Here is a 17,663-nt window from a genome sequence, read left to right on the forward strand (position 1 = left end):
GACATGGGGTGCAGGGACACAGGGAGATTATATAAAGAGATTAGATGCCTAGTTATGAGCTACAGTAATAAGGACTTGAAACTGTATACAGTGTCTGACATTGTGGCTGCTAGTAACCACATTCCTTCCACTTTTTGTGTTCTAAAATAAATTGTACCCTGCACATGAAGTGGGCACCTGTTAGCTACATATAAAGAGAAAAACATTTTAATCATTTGCAGAAACTTACACAACACATGCATGTAACAGTGGCCACAATTCATTAAGATCATGGTAGTGATAATAAGGCATGTGAAAACTTATTACCACACATCTATCAATAGTTACACTGTTAATTAAATAAAGAAGCTTGCCTTATTAACATGTAGTGATACACTTTCACAATGAGAGTGTTGTCTTATCACTCCAGTGCATAACGAGAAACCATAACCAAGAATTGAACTTCATCCCAATCAGTAGCTGATACCCCCTTTCCCATGAGAAATCTTTTCCTTTTCACAAACGGATCATCAGTGGGCTCTGTATGGCTGATATTGTGGTGAAACCCCTTCCACAGTGTGATGTCAGGATCATGGTTCTGACATCATACTGTGGGAGTCTTGTTGCATTGTGGGAAATAACAGCTGTTTCAACTTCCAAAAAAACAAGCAGCATCTCCTTTCACGGACATCACCTGGCAGCAGTAAAAAGGTCACCGTGGGATAAATGTCAGAATGCAAATCAGAGAGAGGAAAGTTTTTACAATGGGCAAACACTGACTAAATTATTTTTACATAATTATTGTAAAAATAAAGCACTTTTTTATTACATTATTTTCACTGGTGTTCCTCTTGTAGTTATTCACGCATGCAGTAGACAGAGAGAGGAGGAGCACATGCAGGCAGGATGTAGCTCCACCCCTCTTGTTGCTATGACTATTACATCTAGACTGTGTAGGACAGCCAGGGAAGGGTGTGTGTGTGTGTGTGTGTGTGTGTGTGTGTGTGTGTGTGTGTGTGTGTGTGTGTGTGTGTGTGTGTGTGTGTGTGTGTGTGTGTTTCTGGGCCTATGTGTGTTTTTGTGTCTCTGTATGTGTGTGTATGTGTGTTTATGTGTGTGTGGGCGGGGGGTGGGCAGGGGGTGGGGGGTGTATGTGTGTGTGTGTGTGTGTGTGTGTGTGTATGCTTGGTGTCTCTATCTCTCTCTCTCTCTGTGTGTGTGCCTGCTGTGCATATTTCTCTCTATACAGGGTCCCTTCTGCATAAACTAGCATAAACTAGTAAAAAATAAAGCAGATCGCTCAGAATTCTTCACTTTACATTGCATTATGTAATAACACTCCACATAACGACAGCTCATGCCAGGTAATAATTCTTCACAAACATTACAGTTGTTATCACTTGCAATCCTCTCTGTGAATTAGCATCCTGTCTTTAACTTTAGAATTATGTAGTCATTTTAAGAATTAAAATATTTAGTAATAACTCCTTAACTTAAGGCTAGAATCCCTATTTTAATTTTTGCTTTAGGTAAATTGCTTGGTGAATTCTAAATGCTTTAACACCATAATGATAACAGTAAAAACAGAACAGGATCATTATTAAAGACAGGATATGAGCTTAGTGAATTGTGGCCAATGTCTGCCAGGCTTCACAGCTTTAAGACTGAAGACTGTAGACATTAGTCTCCCCCTAGGTTGTTTGAACCTCTGCTCATGGTAGCATTGATTTTATGCAATGGTCTGTCTGTATAATTCCAACATGGCTGGATGCCACAAAATTCAGCCTTTTCTTTCACCTTTCACCTATCCCTGACCTCTATTTCCACCTCCTCTTGGCTCTAGATACCCAAAAATGGGTGTTTTGCAAAACAAAACAAGCTTAATAGATTAATAATCATAAAATAGGAACCCTGGGGGAATGGATTGCTTGTGTCAGGATATTATGAATATTAATTTGTATCTGATTTTATAATTACTGTGTTCTTTATTTTGATTAGCCTGCAACTACAGCACATGTGCCAGTATTACACAGTATGCCATTTGTTCCAGTCTGCTTTAATTGTAAACCACACAGTGCTCAATCCTCTTCTGGTTTAGATTGACTCTGTTCCCATTGTTACAGAATTTGGGGCTTGTACTCCTAAATGAACTTTGAATGCACATTATGATTTTTGTATTTGGTAGTATATATGTAAGTATCAGGCATTTTTATCTGAGTTTCTGTTTTTTTAGGTTTCATGTCCTGAAGGAATTCATCATGCATGTCTCTGTTTTCCCATTTTATCCTCGACCCAGGACTCCATTTCTTTTTGACACACATATTATTGAGATCATAATTATATGCCTAATTACTGCAACCACTTTTATTGTAATACTGCCTGGCATCCGAGGAAAATTGGTAAGAATTACTATTACTTTACTGTTGGCGTGACCAATTAGGATTGTTTATTTTAAATCTGCAACTTACTTTAAGTAAGTATAAGTGTAAAGCTTTCTTTAGTCTTTGATAAGGCTAAACTCTCTAAATACATTCAGATCTAAATACATTTCACTACGTTTTCCTTTTGTCCACTTTAAAGTCATTGTTATGGTGCCCCTACAGGGTACAATTTTTTTCCCTTTTTTTCGATCATAGAAATTTGAATCATTATTCCATTTGGTCAAATTGTTTTTAAAATTCTCTTCGCGGTACCATACACAAACGTTAACATTTTTCAAAAATCTGAGAAAAACAATTGAGTATGAAGTAAACGTTTTTTATCAATAGTATTTTTTACAACGTACCATACGCTATACAATTTCCAAAGCAATATGTCTGATCAGATTTTTATAAAAAAAAAAAAAAAAAAACAGAATAATCATTCATATTTTTGATAAAAAAAGATTATTTTCGATTTCACTGTATTGAATCGTTTTTGTCGAATACATGGGGAAATCTATTGTTTTATAATTTCCTGATGAATTTTTACAATATACACCCAAGCACTTTTCACAGAGATTTCAAAAAAAAAATTCACAATTAGGGAAAAATTTAACACATGTGGGACATTGGTCAGATTTTTTTAAATGTTACAAAATGTTATTTTAATCCTTGAACTGAAAATAAATTTTAAATATTGTATCGTTTGGGGCCACCTTTAGTTTGCTGTTATTGGTCCTTATCCAATTAACTTTTCTCCTGAGTTTTTTTTCTCATAAAATACCTTTTGCATGTTACATAAAAAATAACTTTTCAACACTTGGCTATTGAAAACGTGCTAAAAAGTAGGTTTAATAAAAATAATATCAAGCTTATTTTTAGTATTTTCTGTGGTGGGAGCTAAAAAGGTATTTAATTGGTAAGGTTTGAAAATATCTTCTAAAGAAAATTCAGGAGAAAAGTTAATAGGACACGGGCCACTGTCTGTGTTTTCTTGTACTAGCAATGTATAAAGGGCTATAAACATATCATTTTTATAGTGCACACAGAAACTCTCCTTCCGTATGGTAATTTTAAGTTCTAATTTTATCCCGCCACTCAGTGCAAATTTTATGTGATAGAAGAATGATTCCCCAGCCAAGGCATGGTAAATCCCTGGTTACTGGAGATTATGTGGTGTAAATATTACATGATTTTTGTCTGTTAAAGGTTGGTTGAGAAATATCCTAATCATGGTATAACCTTAGCATAGGTTAGTATAGTCTTAATTGACCTGAGGCTTTAAACTAAAGAACTAACAATAATGGGCGTTCGTAATGCAGGTTACTGTAGTAACAATTGCGTTACTCTACATGTGCTACATGTGGAAGTGATAATAATACTGCTGTGCGCCATGTGTGCACTGCAATAATACCGGCATTTAAAGAGAAACTCCAACCAAGAATTGAACTTTATCCCAATCAGTAGCTGATACCCCCTTTTACATGAGAAATCTATTCCTTTTCACAAACAGACCATCAGGGTCTGTTGACTGAAACAGACCATCAGGGAGTGGGACTATATGACTGATATTGTGGTGAAACTCCTCCCACAAGAAACTCTGAGTACGTACTCCTGGCAGTTTCCTGTCTGTGAACCTTTCTGCATTGTGGGAAATAGCTGTTTACAGCTGTTTCCAACTGCCAAAAAAGCATGCAGCAGCTACATCACCTGCCAACAGTAAAAATGTCACCATGTAATAAATGTCAAAATGTAAATAAGGGATTTAAAAGATTTTACAATGGGCAAACACTGACTAAATCATTTATACATAATTATTGTAAAAATGAAGCACTTTTTTTATTACATTATTTTCACTGGAGTTCCTCTTTAATGATAACCTAAAGTCAAAAAAAAAAAAATGAGATGAACTCACCTGGGGCTTCCCTCAGCCCCCTGCAGCCGATCGGTGCCCTCGCAGCTCCGGTCCGATGCCTCTGGACCCGCCGGCGACGACTTCCGGTTTCGACGTCACCGGCCGACAGGCAAGGGAACGCGAGTGATTGTTCGCGTTCCCAGCCTGTATATCACCCCCTATGCTGCATCGGACCGGAGCTGCGAGGGCACCAATCGGCTGCAGGGGGCTGAGGGAAGCCCCAGGTGAGTTCATCTCATTTTTTTTTTTCGACTTTAGGTTCACTTTAAGGAATCTGGTCCCTATTGAGCTGGTTTGCAAAGCAATAATCAACATTTTGCATAATACTTATTACATCTTTAGATACAGTATATATGTATAGGACTGATAATGTGAGAGTACTTAGTGATATATCTTTAAACATACTGTTTTTTTGGTTTTTTTTTTTAAAGTAAGGTTTATTTTTGCTGTTCAGACCATGTTATCACTCATTTTAGGCTAGAGGAGGAGTATGAGACCCAGTCATAACATTTCCGGATTACGACATCATATTCTTTAAGCACATAACATTTTCACTGCATGTGCAGTTTAAAAAAAACACTAATAAATATGCTAGGGTTGAGCTTACGCAAATAATAATACTAATAGTAGTAATAATGCGTTTGTTGTATAAATAAACAGTTCTTATTATTACTTGTTATTTTCAGAGAACCTTCTGGCTGGTGAGAGGGCTAATAAGTCTATTTATTGGTACTACCATTGTAGGTAAGTGTTTGCTTGAATTGCAAACTTTCCATTCTTTTGGACTTATGGAAGCCCAGGTGGAAAATTCTAAAATTCTTATGCCTAAAAGCAACATATTAATGCATATGACAATTATTGTAATGCACCATGCATTTTTTTTTTATTATGGCATTGAGATCATTAAAATAGTAATTTAATCCATGGGAAAAAAAATCATACAAGATGGGTGAACTTTGAAGTGAATCAGGTATCTGGTTTCCAGATGTTTAATAGATATAGTTTCCAGATTCTTTGTAATAGCGTAGATTAAACCATGCTTGAATTTCATGGACAAAATCATGCAATATGGGTCAACTTAGAGGTGAATCAGGTGTCTGGTTTTCCAGATGTTCAACGTTGTACTGTAATAAAAAAAAAGAGAGTTTAACCTACCTGGCCCCCCACCTCCCCGGGCGTACTGTGTTCGGGACAAAACGGTCCTCCTGGCCCCTGCCATGGCTCGCTTACGTTTTTTGGGACTTTAATGTTGCACAGATATGAGTCTCCTCTTGTTTCCAGTACAGGAAGAGTTAAGAAACTTCAGTTGTTTTCTATGATTAGGTTTGTGCATTAGGCCCAATGTGAGAAAAGAAAGATACATTTTGCCATATCCCTTGTTTTGATGCTACAAGTACACTTTTATCATCTTAGGCCTTGTTTCCACTCTCCTCTGCATGCAGCGTAGGTGGCCATAGTGATGTACAGCTCTGCGGTGCATCTTGATTCTCCCAGATGCGCTTGCAATCTCATTCATTTGTAATGAATGGAATTGCTGCACAAACGCATCAAAATGTATGCAACTATGCCCTGCGATTCCGTTGTGAATCGTAACCGCATGTATGTAAAACATCAGGCAGTGCAGTCTATGCACTTCTGAATTTATCTCTGCTATCACACATTGCATTTCCAAAAGCACAACTAAAATCACAAAGATGGAAATAAGCCCCAACTTTTAATGAAAGATGTTACAAGGCTGTAATAACAATGTGTTTTCAGTAAGAATGTATTTATGCAAGTGTTTCTACCATTACCCTAGGTGTTAACTTCACACGTGATTGGGAAGTTGGGACTGTATCTACCATGACAGTGTACAAAACTTTCAGCAATACCATGGTGAATGCCAGTATTGGATTATGGGTTGGATTAAGGGGTATCAATATTACCCTGGCAGGTATGTCTTCTAATTTCTTTGCAATGGCACAAACAGAGTTTACATGCAAAGCACAGTATTGTACTGGGTTAATTATCAGTTAAAGCAATCTATTCTGACTGAGAATGATCAGTTTATTTATTAGCTCAAAAGACATAAGAAATTAATACAACTATAAAAAAGCAACATATAACATAAAATAGAGGAATCTTTTTCAAGGTTCATAGTTAATACATTCATGTTAGGTACACATAATGCAATTTACTGTCCAATAGGATCGAATCAATAATTTCCGCCATGCCTAATCTGCTCGCGATCAATAATGTGATCGATTTTAAGATCAGTACTACCCAAAATTGATCCCGTTATCAATCGGGAGCAGATCAGACATGTTGGAAGATTATAAATTCAACACGTCAGTCTGCTGGGAAATTGCATCAGACATCAGAAGGAAGGACAGAAATTGTATAGTTACATAGTTAGTTGGGATTAAAAAAGACATATGCCGATTGAGTTCAACCTCGAAATATGGAACAACACTTGCCTGCACCCTTACAAATATCTCAGTTGATTACTTTGTTAATACAGATCAAGGCGTTGCTAGGATCCTAAGAGATCCGGGGCACTTTTGGGCACTCCTGCCACACACATGAATGTGGCTGAGGTCATGGGTAAAGCCAAATTTACATGAACCTAACAGCTGCCTGCCCAGCAAAATGTTGGATGAAGCTCCCCTCTCTATTAATACAACCCCCCCCCCTCCCCCCAAAATGCAGCATATCACATAAATGGGCAGCGTCACTTAAACATAACTAGGCAGCGTTACCCGGCTTCTGTGCTGGCTGGTCTGGCTTTCTGCTGGGCGGGCTGGCAGTTCCCCCATAGCATCCCCTGACCTTCTAGTGGACCCCTTCCTAGGCTCACACAGGCCTTCCAGGAGCTCTAACATCTGATTCATTCTCAGACACTATGGAGGGAAGCCCAGAAGAGAGGATATCTGCATAATCTGGAGACCAAGCGGCTGGAGGTGAGTATTGCTGCCTGCTTCCCAACTCTGACTGGGGGGCATCCGGGGCACCCCAGAATAGATCCGTGGCACGTGCCCCTGACCTTTGTGGCTAGCATCGCCCCTGATACAGATCAAAGTTATGAAGTGTTATAGTTGTTTATGACATTCTGAGGCCCATATGCAATTCACTTTTTCACCTGAGTTTTGTCCTAAGAGATAATTTTTCATCTTCGATTTAAAATAACTTTCCAGCACTTTTCAACTAAAAAAGTACCAAAAAGTAGATGAAAAAGTCATTTCAAAATTATTTTGAGTATTTTCTTGCTTTCTGGTGGCTCAAAAGGCATTTTATTGACAAGTTTAAAAATACCACCTAGGTGAAAACTCAAGAGAAAATAATAATTGCATATGGCCTGAAAGTGGTCAGATTATTTTCCCTTGAGGACCTGTTACATACATTGATGGCCCACTTTACACTATAATTAACAGTGACATGTGCCAGGAGATCAGCTTTCAGTGTATGTGACAGTTCCTCTTGAGTCTTGATAACTAATTCTGAGCATTTACCGGCTATCATAAAAAGTTCAACAACAAAATCTATGACACTGATCCATGCTAGCAAAGCAATCAATGCTTACTTCTGGTTTCTAAATGTTCAAATGTTGTATTTTAAGATTTGGTTCAGTTTTCAGCAGAAAAGTCTGCAAAAATCTTTGAAGCATGTTTTCCAGTATATTGAGTAAGTAAGTGCAGAAAGCCATGAAGCTTAACTGAAGAATTGTAATCCTGACAACTTGATTACATAAAATTTAATTTTGTGAAAACTTTTTTTCCCCTTTTTGTATATGGAAGGCAAAGAAAAAGTAATCAGTAGATAACCGGTAGTGTCCCAAAAGGGCAAAGCAGAGCTATGTGTGTTTGCTTTTTCATCAGAGCTTTATTGCTTGCTGCAGCCCCCTCCCCCCCCCACACACACACACTACCCCCCCCCCCCCCTCCACACACACACACACGCACAACACACACCACCAACACTCACGAACACACACACCACCAACACACATGAACACAAATACAAGGAGGGTAAAAATGGCATCTTCAATCCATGGAAATGCTTGTGTGGAGGAGGAGGTGAGAGATATATATCCAAGCATTGTAGACACATTCAGAGTTAACTGATTTCTATAGAGGCCAAAATGAAACATAACTGGACTATAAGATTAAAGTATAAGCAAAAATAGCTATAAAGAGTAAAGGCTCATACACACATCAGACCATAGTCTTTTGAAAATGAAAGATCACAGACCAATTTTACCCCATTCCATGTAGTATGAGAGCCATACCTACACAGTCTATTCTATTGAGCTGAACTCCCCATCAGACAGAAATCTTTGCAAGATGCTGCACATAAAGATGCTGTACAGACACAAAAGATCAGTATCTGCAAAAGATCTGTTCCTGCAAAAGATCCGTTCCTGCAAAATGCATTCATAGTCTATGATATCTGCAGATCATCATACACACCTTGTTTAACAGACATTCATCTGCAGATCAGATCCACCAGGATGGATTTTCAGATCTGCAGATGAATGTCAGTTAAACAAGGTGTGTATGATGATTTGCAGATCTCATAGAGTATGAATGCAATTTGCAGGAACGGATCTTTGGCAGGAATGGATCTTTTGCAGATACTGATCTTTTGTGCCTGTACAGCATCTGTGTGTGCAGCATCTTGCAAAGATTTTTTTATTATAGGGAGTTCAGCTCCATAGAAAAGACTGTGAAGGTATGGCTCTCATACTACATGAAGGGCGGTAAGATTGGTCTGTGATCTTTCATTTTCCAAAGACTATAGTCTGATGTGTGTATGAGCCTTTAGACATACCAAAAACGGATTATTACTAAAGTGTCTGATATCATCAGGGATGAGCAGAAACTACGCCAGTGCGAATTTACGCATCGTAGTTCGCATCTACGCATCGTAGTTCGTAGGTGAAGTTTCAAAACTATGCTTATGAAATTACGCGTAGCGAAGTACCAATACGCGTAGCTTACGCCCACTATGCATAGTTAACAAGTATATTGTGTAGTGAACTACGAATGCGTTACTCACGTTTAATTTTCCGCATGCGGTTGTATGCTTAGAAATGTACGCATTGGAAAGGGGAAAGTACGCATAGAGTTCCCGGTATAAGCATTTAAAGAGGAATTAATGCGTAAAATTGTCTGCATACGGGCGTAAGCATCTGCATAAACTATGCTTTGCACTACGCGTAATTGCGTATTTTAACACATAGTCTATGAAATGCATACAAAACGAATATTTGATTTCAAAGCCGTAGTTTGGCGAAGCATAATTGCGTAAAACTACACATAGTTCCAGCGTAGCGAAGTTGGCTGACTACGACCATCCCTGGATATCATGGCTTGATGGACATAATTGCACTTGCCACAGTGAAGAATAGTTTGCAGCCTGTTCTTTTTCAATGAATTTAATGGACAAGTCGCTTAGGCATGATTATGTAACAAACAAATGGGGTGGAGGAATTTATGCCGAAATATATTTCCCATCAGCTTTGCATTATAATACAAACCATAACTACATGCAGAGAGTTAACTGGAATTAGGTGTTGCTCAATGAATCAATCAGATTACAGGAAGCTATCCAGACAGGGCTTGTATGTGCAATTAACACTGTACATTACTTTGATTTGATAAATAATTTAGATTTTGGCTTAAAAAATAGTGCCTTTGATCAGTGAGATAAGATAAATTAAGTAGGAGATGAACAGTCAGTTTTTGAAGGTAATGATTTGGAAGCAAGAAAAAATGGCAACTATCTGTATATATTGGATTTCTGATGAACGTCAAATTGTGATGGCTAGACAATTGTAACACGAATATTCCCTAATGGGGGGACTAATAAAATGTAACTTTTATTCAAACATAATAAAAACCCCTAGAGGGTACTGACATTACATCAATGAAAAGATTGATCAATGATGTGGGAACTTAAATAGGCGTATAGAGAGGATTAACCTCATTCTCTATTCATCATTGCATAGTAAATAATACACAACCCCCAACATAAACTCGACATGTTTCACTTCCAAGATGGACGCTTTTTCAAGGGAAGAAGTGCTATGTGCAAGAGTGCTAAAGTGCAAAGGTACATTATATACAACAATCAGATCATTAATATAGCATATGGGCCATTGTTAGCAACCAAAAGAGCATATCAGAGCAAGACCTGGTTTCTGATTGGTCTGCATCATCCACACTGTCAGACAGCTTCCAACCAATGATATGACTGTGGCCATGAAGTGTCTCAGAGCGGGGAGCCGCCCCCAGCAACAAGAGTTTTGTAAACATAGCCACCCCCTTCACACGCGTCACTTCTAAATGTGTGTGTTCGTGTTATAATTATCCTAATCAGGTTTTGTGTTTTTGGCTAGACAACTGTCAGATCGTTTTTTAGCTGGTCCCAGCATGCATTGGACAACTGATGATCTGCCGAAAAACTCAAGGGTGCACAAGAATCATTGATCATTTTGTTAATCAAACCATAGCCCTTCTAATCTGATCCAATAGAAGACCTACTGTACCCCCAATTGCCAAACAATGGGGTATTAAAGAGCTGAACTTTGGATATAAGTAGCAGTTAAACTGGGTGCAATGCTAGGTAGAGTCATTTGGACACCCGCTATAAAGCTGATATGTGGTAGAAGTGGGAGCTTCAAACATGGGTGCCAGCCTGCCAGGGTTCAGATAGTTTATAAACAATTGTTAGAGATTATTTTGGAGTTTAGAATATATTGCGCAGCAGCCATGCTGTTCTTCTAAACTGCTGAGCAGCCTGTTTTGTTCTATGAAGAAGAATAAGTGAAGGATGAGCAAGTGGTCACCCACTACAGGAACTTCAATACAATAACAATAGCAGATGGCCTAGTGAGAGCCAACACAGAGGATCCCAATGCTGTCACAAGCAATGACATCTCAGGTGACGTGTGTGTGCACACAGCTTAAGCCTTCCTTAGGCAGATGTAACTTCACTTGTGGGCAAACGGATTACGAAATTCAATAATTACTAATACAATACTGCTAACTTAGGGCTTAAGGTGACTTGGCAAGAAATACATAAGGATGATACATTTAGTGGAGCTGAGGCAGTATTTTGGTGCTGGTTGTGCCAAATGTTTGAGCATTGGTAAAGTGCAATTGACTGTACCGTTTTCTTTGGCATTTCCTATACTTCTCCCCATCTGTTTCTATAGCTAAATGATGCTTTTCCTAATGCATAATCATAACCTCCCCTCAGAAACATAACTAGAATCCATGGAGTCCCCTGTGCACATTTCATGGGGAGCTGGGTAATACCTATAACTGTGACCAATGCTACCCCCACCAATCAAAGACTATACAGGCAACCACCATTCCCCATTCGCTCCTCCCAATAACAAATAATAGAGTCTGCCATGCTACCCCTCTCCAACATGTGTGCCCAATATAACTCCCCTTCCACCCCACCTCCCCCCTCAAAATAAATGTACACAGACAACCATTTGAGTGAAGCAAAGAATGAAAGCCAGCGTTGAACAATCAGGAGTATAGTCACTCACTGACTCCCAGGGTGGGATGAAACTTTTACAATTGTGATTACTCGCCAAGTAAATAATTCATTATATGCTTCACACTAACAACTATTCTAACACTATAAGGGCATTAACAATTAAATGTTGAATTTCCGGCCATTTAAAATTTACTATGCACCACTAGCTACTCCCAATACTTTGTACTGCAAAGTTTGGTTAAGTAACACTGGAAAGACCTGTAGAGTGTCTGTCATTACTACTTTTTACAATGTCAAGTTGAGATATTATGTTGTTAGTCATTGTATATTATGTTATGTCTGTCTGAGATAAACAAGCATCACGTGATGGGGACAGGCCTATCATTACTGTCATTATAAAATACAGTTGCAGTAGTAGATATTTAGGATACTGTATTGGGAAATGTCTGTACCGGTGAGTATAGAGCACGTTTCACATGAGCATTCTGTAATCTACACAGGTCAGGTATTCCCCTTTCTTCACAGCCCTTACAATTGTGTAGAACTGCAATAAACCATGTCGAAAGGTTTGGCCAACGGCACTAGTATTTTGCTGTAGTAGGAGGCCTCCTGATTATCCCCCTGTCTGTAGGACAATAAATATCAGTAAACTAATGCTGAGTATACACCAATATCTAACAACTGTTTACAACTTATGCCCTGTTTTAGGACACTTTGACCAGCTACCTGCACACACAAATTACACAGGTTATATGAATGATTTAAAACAGGCTAGACTGACTGCATCTAATTAGTTTATGTGCCTGTGTGAGGAATAATTGCAGTTCCATCCGGAACCTGTCTGTCATATACCAACGCACGTGAATTTCACAGGTTTTGTGGCTTATTTAAAGCAGGCTAGACTGAAAGGGCCTAATTATACAGTAATTAGAGCCTGTATAATTTGGGTTTTCCAGCAAGTAAAGAGAGGAGTGTCCAGCCGAAAATAGAAGGTAGTGCAATGATTTGTTACCTCATGGACTCAATGCACATCGCATAATGGGTATTTGGAGGGTATCAGGGATGAGCAGGCACTATTTGCAAAATTATTTTTGAGGCGAAAACATGTTTTGTCCAATGCAATTTTTTTGTGTGAAAATATACTCTATGTGGTATATTTTCTTTAAATTGCATTTATTATTTAGAAATTATCCACTTCATTTTTCTTTGAGTCAACTTTTCAGGTAATTGTCAAGTATTTTCATATTATTTTTAAAGGGAAACTTAAGCCAGGAATAAAAAATCAGTTTTACTTTTCTGAGGCTTCTACCAGCCCCCTGCAGCCATCCTGTGCCCTCACAGCGTGACGCTGGGTGTTGGCGTGCACACAGAAATACAATAAATCGAGGTCAGGTCATAGCTTAGGTCATACACAAGAAGTCAGAAATGTGTGGTATAGAAGGACTAATGCAGAGCTAGGTCAAATAACAGGCTAGAATCGATACACAGGTAATCAGATGGCTACAGTACAAGGGGTTGAGACAAGTGCTAAGTCAATAATCAGGCCGAAGTCATACACATAGGATCAGATATTTGAGGTACAGATAGGGATGAGACAGAGACAAGGTCATTAGGCTAGCCAAGGTCTATACCGTGTATCAGATGACTGAGGTACAAAGGGATGAGACTTTAATCAGAGTGGTGAACTTGCCGGATCATACACAGAACACAATATGATAATTACAATATAATAATTACAATATATATATATATTACACAGTTCTAGACTAACTAGAGTACATGCAGTGGGTTGCAAAAGTATTCGGCCCCCTTGAAGTTTTCCACATTTTGTCATATTACTGCCACAAACATGAATCAATTTTATTGGAATTCCACATGAAAGACCAACACAAAGTGGTGTACACATGAGAAGTGGAACGAAAATCATACATGATTCCAAACATTTTTTTTACAAATAAATAACTGCAAAGTGGTGTGTGCATAATTATTCGGCCCCCTTTGATCTGAGTGCAGTCAGTTGCCTATAGACATTGCCTGATGAGTGCTAATGACTAAATAGAGTGCACCTGTGTGTAATCTAATGTCAGTACAAATACAGCTGCTCTGTGAGGGCATCAGAAGTTGTCTAAGAGAATATCGTGAGCAACAACACAACAACACCGTAAAGTCCAAAGAACACACAAGACAGGTCAGGGATCAAGTTATTGAGAAATTTAAAGCAGGCTTAGGCTACGAAAAGATTTCCAAAGCCTTGAACATCCCACGGAGCACTGTTCAAGCGATCATTCAGAAATGGAAGGAGTATGGCACAACTGTACACCTACCAAGACAAGGCCATCCACCTAAACTCACAGGCCGAACAAGGAGAGCGCTGATCAGAAATGCAGTCAAGAGGCCCATGGTGACTCTGGACGAGCTGCAGAGATCTACAGCTCAGGTGGGAGACTCTGTCCATAGGACAACTATTAGTCATGCACTGTACAAAGTTGGCCTTTATGGAAGAGTGGCAAGAAGAAAGGCATTGTTAACAGAAAGCATAAGAAGTACCGTTTGCAGTTTGCCACAAGCCATGTGGGGGGGACAGAAACCATGTGGAAGAAGGTGCTCTGGTCAGATGAGACCAAAATGGAACTTTTTGGCCAAAATGCAAAACGCTATGTGTGGCATAAAACTAACGCTGCACATCACTCTAAACACACCATCCCCACTGTCAAATATGGTGGTGGCAGCATCATGCTTGGGGGGTGCATTTCTTCAGCAGAGACAGGGAAGCTGGTCAGAGTTGATGGGAAGATGGATGGAGCCAAATACAGGGCAAACTTGGAAGAAAACCTCTTGGAAACTGCAAAAGACGTGAGACTGGGGTGGAGGTTCACCTTCCAGCAGGACAATGACCCTAAACATAAAGCCAGGGCAACAATGGAATGGTTTAAAACAAAACATATCTATGAGTTAGAATGGCCCAGTCAAAGTCCAGATCTAAATCCAATCGAGAATCTGTGGCAAGATCTGAAAACTGCTGTTCACAAACGCTGTCCATCTAATCTGACTGAGCTGGAGCTGTTTTGCAAAGAAGAATGGGCAAGGATTTCAGTCTCTAGGTGTGCAAAGCTGGTAGAGACATACCCTAAAAGACTGGCAGCTGTAATTGCAGCAAAAGGTGGTTCTACAAAGTATTGGCTCAGGGGGCCGAATAATTACCCACACCCCACTTTGCAGTTATTTATTTGTAAAAAATGTTTGGAATGATGTATGAATTTCGATCCACTTCTCACATGTACACCACTTTGCATTGGTCTTTCACGTGGAATTCCAATAAAATTGATGCATGTTTGTGGCAGTAATGTGACAAAATGTGGAAAACTTCAAGGGGGCCGAATACTTTTGCAATCCACTGTATATATCGCGGAGTGCACAATATATAAATGTAGCTCTCAAAAACTCTCACTAGGATAAGGACCAAGAACCAGCTAAACGATTAGTATCAAGGCCGATGAGCAAACGACTACCCTGGCCTTAAGTATTTAAGATGCAGAGCAAAAGCTTACCCCCAGAATGGACAGCACCTCCTGCAAAAAAAGGTGTCAGCTGATGTCATCACAGCTGACACCCATTAGACACGCCTTCTCAGCCTGTAAAGGCTGCCCTGCCTCGCGCACGTCCATCTGGCCGCATTGCGCATGCTCGCACCTTGATGCACCGCCTCAGGGGTGCTGGGGATGCCAATGGAGGACAGCAGAGCAGAAGACCCAGTACGAGAGCCAGTCCTGCCAGAGACGCCGCGGGAGAATTTGTGGGACTCGCCACTGGAAGGTAGGTTTGTTACACACAGTCACTCACAGAGCCTCAGCCCCCCCCCCCCCCCCCCCCCCCCCCCCGTCTCCAGCTAGTTTCGTTTTTGCTGACAGGCCTGACAGACTTGGCCACACGTATTTTTTTTCTTTGTGTTCCCGTCCGCAATAGCGTCCTGTGCCTGTGCAGGATGCTATAGAGGACAGGAACATGAAGAAGGATATGCGTGGCCAGGCCTGCGCAGGCGCAGAAAGTCCACCGACTCCCTGTCAGGGGCTGTCAGCGAAAACGAAGCTAGCTGGCAGTGGCGGACCGGAGGCTCCATGAGTAACTGCAAGGGCACAGGACGGCTGCAGGGGGCTAGTAAAAGCCCCAGGCAAATAAAACTGATTTTTTTTATTCCTGGCTGTGTCCCTTTAAGTGTGCAACACTGTTGTGTTTTATATTGTCACAAAAAACATGCATTTTTCAATCTGTAGTAGCTTTTTTTTTACTTTTTTGCATAAGGATAAGCGCAGTAGAGTTGGAAGAAGCTTTCTTAAATCTCAGAAGCAATTTTATTATAGTTCCTCATTATGAGCTTGATTCACAAAGCGGTGCAAACTGTTAGCACGCTGGTGAAAAGCCCCTAAGTTTAGGCGTGATAAGTTTAGGCATGATAAGCTTAGGCATGATAAGTTTAGGCATGATAACTATAGCACCAACTGGGTTAGCACCGCAGTGCACAGCTGATCAAAAGTTTTGCGCTAGCAAAGTCTGGTGCGCGAAACGTCGCATAGAGTTTAATGGCGCTGCTTTGCGCACAGGACTTTGCGATCTAAACTTATCTAAACTTATCATGCCTAAACTTATCACGCCTAAACTTATCATGCCTAAACTTATCATGCCTAAACTGAGTTTATGCATGATAAAATGGTTATCACGCCTAAAGTCTCTAACTGGGTTATCACCGCTTTGTGAATCAAGCCCTATATGTGTTGCTGTAATTTTAACAGCTCATTTCCTCAAAATGACTACACTGAGAACATCTTTATTTGTCTTTTTGTCACTTAACAGGCAGCAATTTTATTTAAATCCACTGCACCACTGCACCCCCCCCCCCCCATTGTGCAGTATGCAAAAAGTAGTTATAATTTAAAGTACCTTCTATTATTATTATCATTATTGTTATTATTATTTTCATATTGAGCCCATATTATGCAAATGCAAATTCAAATCCACCCAAATCTCTCTGAAACATTGATCCTGTATTTATTGTTGCAGGACATCCTATTCATCAGCTTAACGAGACTATCAATTACAATGAAAAGTTTTCCTGGGAGACTCGGATCCAGTATGACAAAGACTACCGTGAAGGTTTAGAAAAAGGTCTACCTAGTCCAATATTATATGTGGCTGAGAAATTTTTCAGTAGCAGTCCTTGCAAACTTCACCAGCAATACTGTGCTTCCACATATTACGCATCAATACTAATGTGGTAAGATGGATGAACTTTAAGGACTTTCTGGCACATACTGGACAATTTATTATACAACTCAATACGTTAATGTTTAATTATTGAATGTTCTGCATTAAATAGAGTTGTTAGCAATTCAACATATGCCAAGTTATGCTTGTTTAACCTGTGCATAGATTTTCTTATAGCATAATGTTAAGAACAGTGATGAGCAAAAATGCCAATATTCTTTTTACATTAATTTTTTTGAATATAGTAAAAATTCTGACTTTCGAGCAAAAATTGTTTCAGATTTTTTTTTTTTGCAGTTGTCCGCTTTTTTTTTTTTTGTGTGCCCTTTCCACTGTTTGCTTTGTTGCTTTTTTTCTGCCATTTTTGCCATTTTTAATTTAACCTTCTGGGGACTGCCTGCCTAATTCCCCCCCCCCCCCTTGAGGACCAGACCATTTTACATGCAGGAGGGCCTGTTTGGGAGGGGGGGGGGCGTAGCAGACAGATCCCCAGTATAGTTATCTAGGCATGGTGTTCCCAGTGTTGCCAGGTGTTCCCCGTATTTCCAGCAGCCTTTACTCACCTCCCAGGCTCCAGCGATGAGCAGCTCTAGCCCCCT

At 39.7% G+C, this 17,663-nt stretch overlaps 1 protein-coding gene across 1 annotated transcript in view; it reads left to right on the forward strand.

The window, feature by feature from the left end:
- The window catches only part of LOC137561287 (dual oxidase maturation factor 1-like), a 46,013-nt gene that overhangs the window by 15,960 nt on the left and 12,390 nt on the right, over positions 1-17,663 (forward strand). The window contains exons 2-5 of the mRNA XM_068272548.1: positions 2,213-2,378; positions 5,001-5,058; positions 6,113-6,247; positions 16,861-17,074. Of these exons, the coding sequence (XP_068128649.1) occupies positions 2,238-2,378; positions 5,001-5,058; positions 6,113-6,247; positions 16,861-17,074 (548 nt within the window). The 5' untranslated portion in view covers positions 2,213-2,237. The remainder of the gene's footprint in view (positions 1-2,212; positions 2,379-5,000; positions 5,059-6,112; positions 6,248-16,860; positions 17,075-17,663) is intronic.

This window comes from Hyperolius riggenbachi, chromosome 3 (genome assembly GCF_040937935.1).
Source record: "Hyperolius riggenbachi isolate aHypRig1 chromosome 3, aHypRig1.pri, whole genome shotgun sequence".
In the NCBI taxonomy this organism is placed as follows: domain Eukaryota; kingdom Metazoa; phylum Chordata; class Amphibia; order Anura; family Hyperoliidae; genus Hyperolius; species Hyperolius riggenbachi.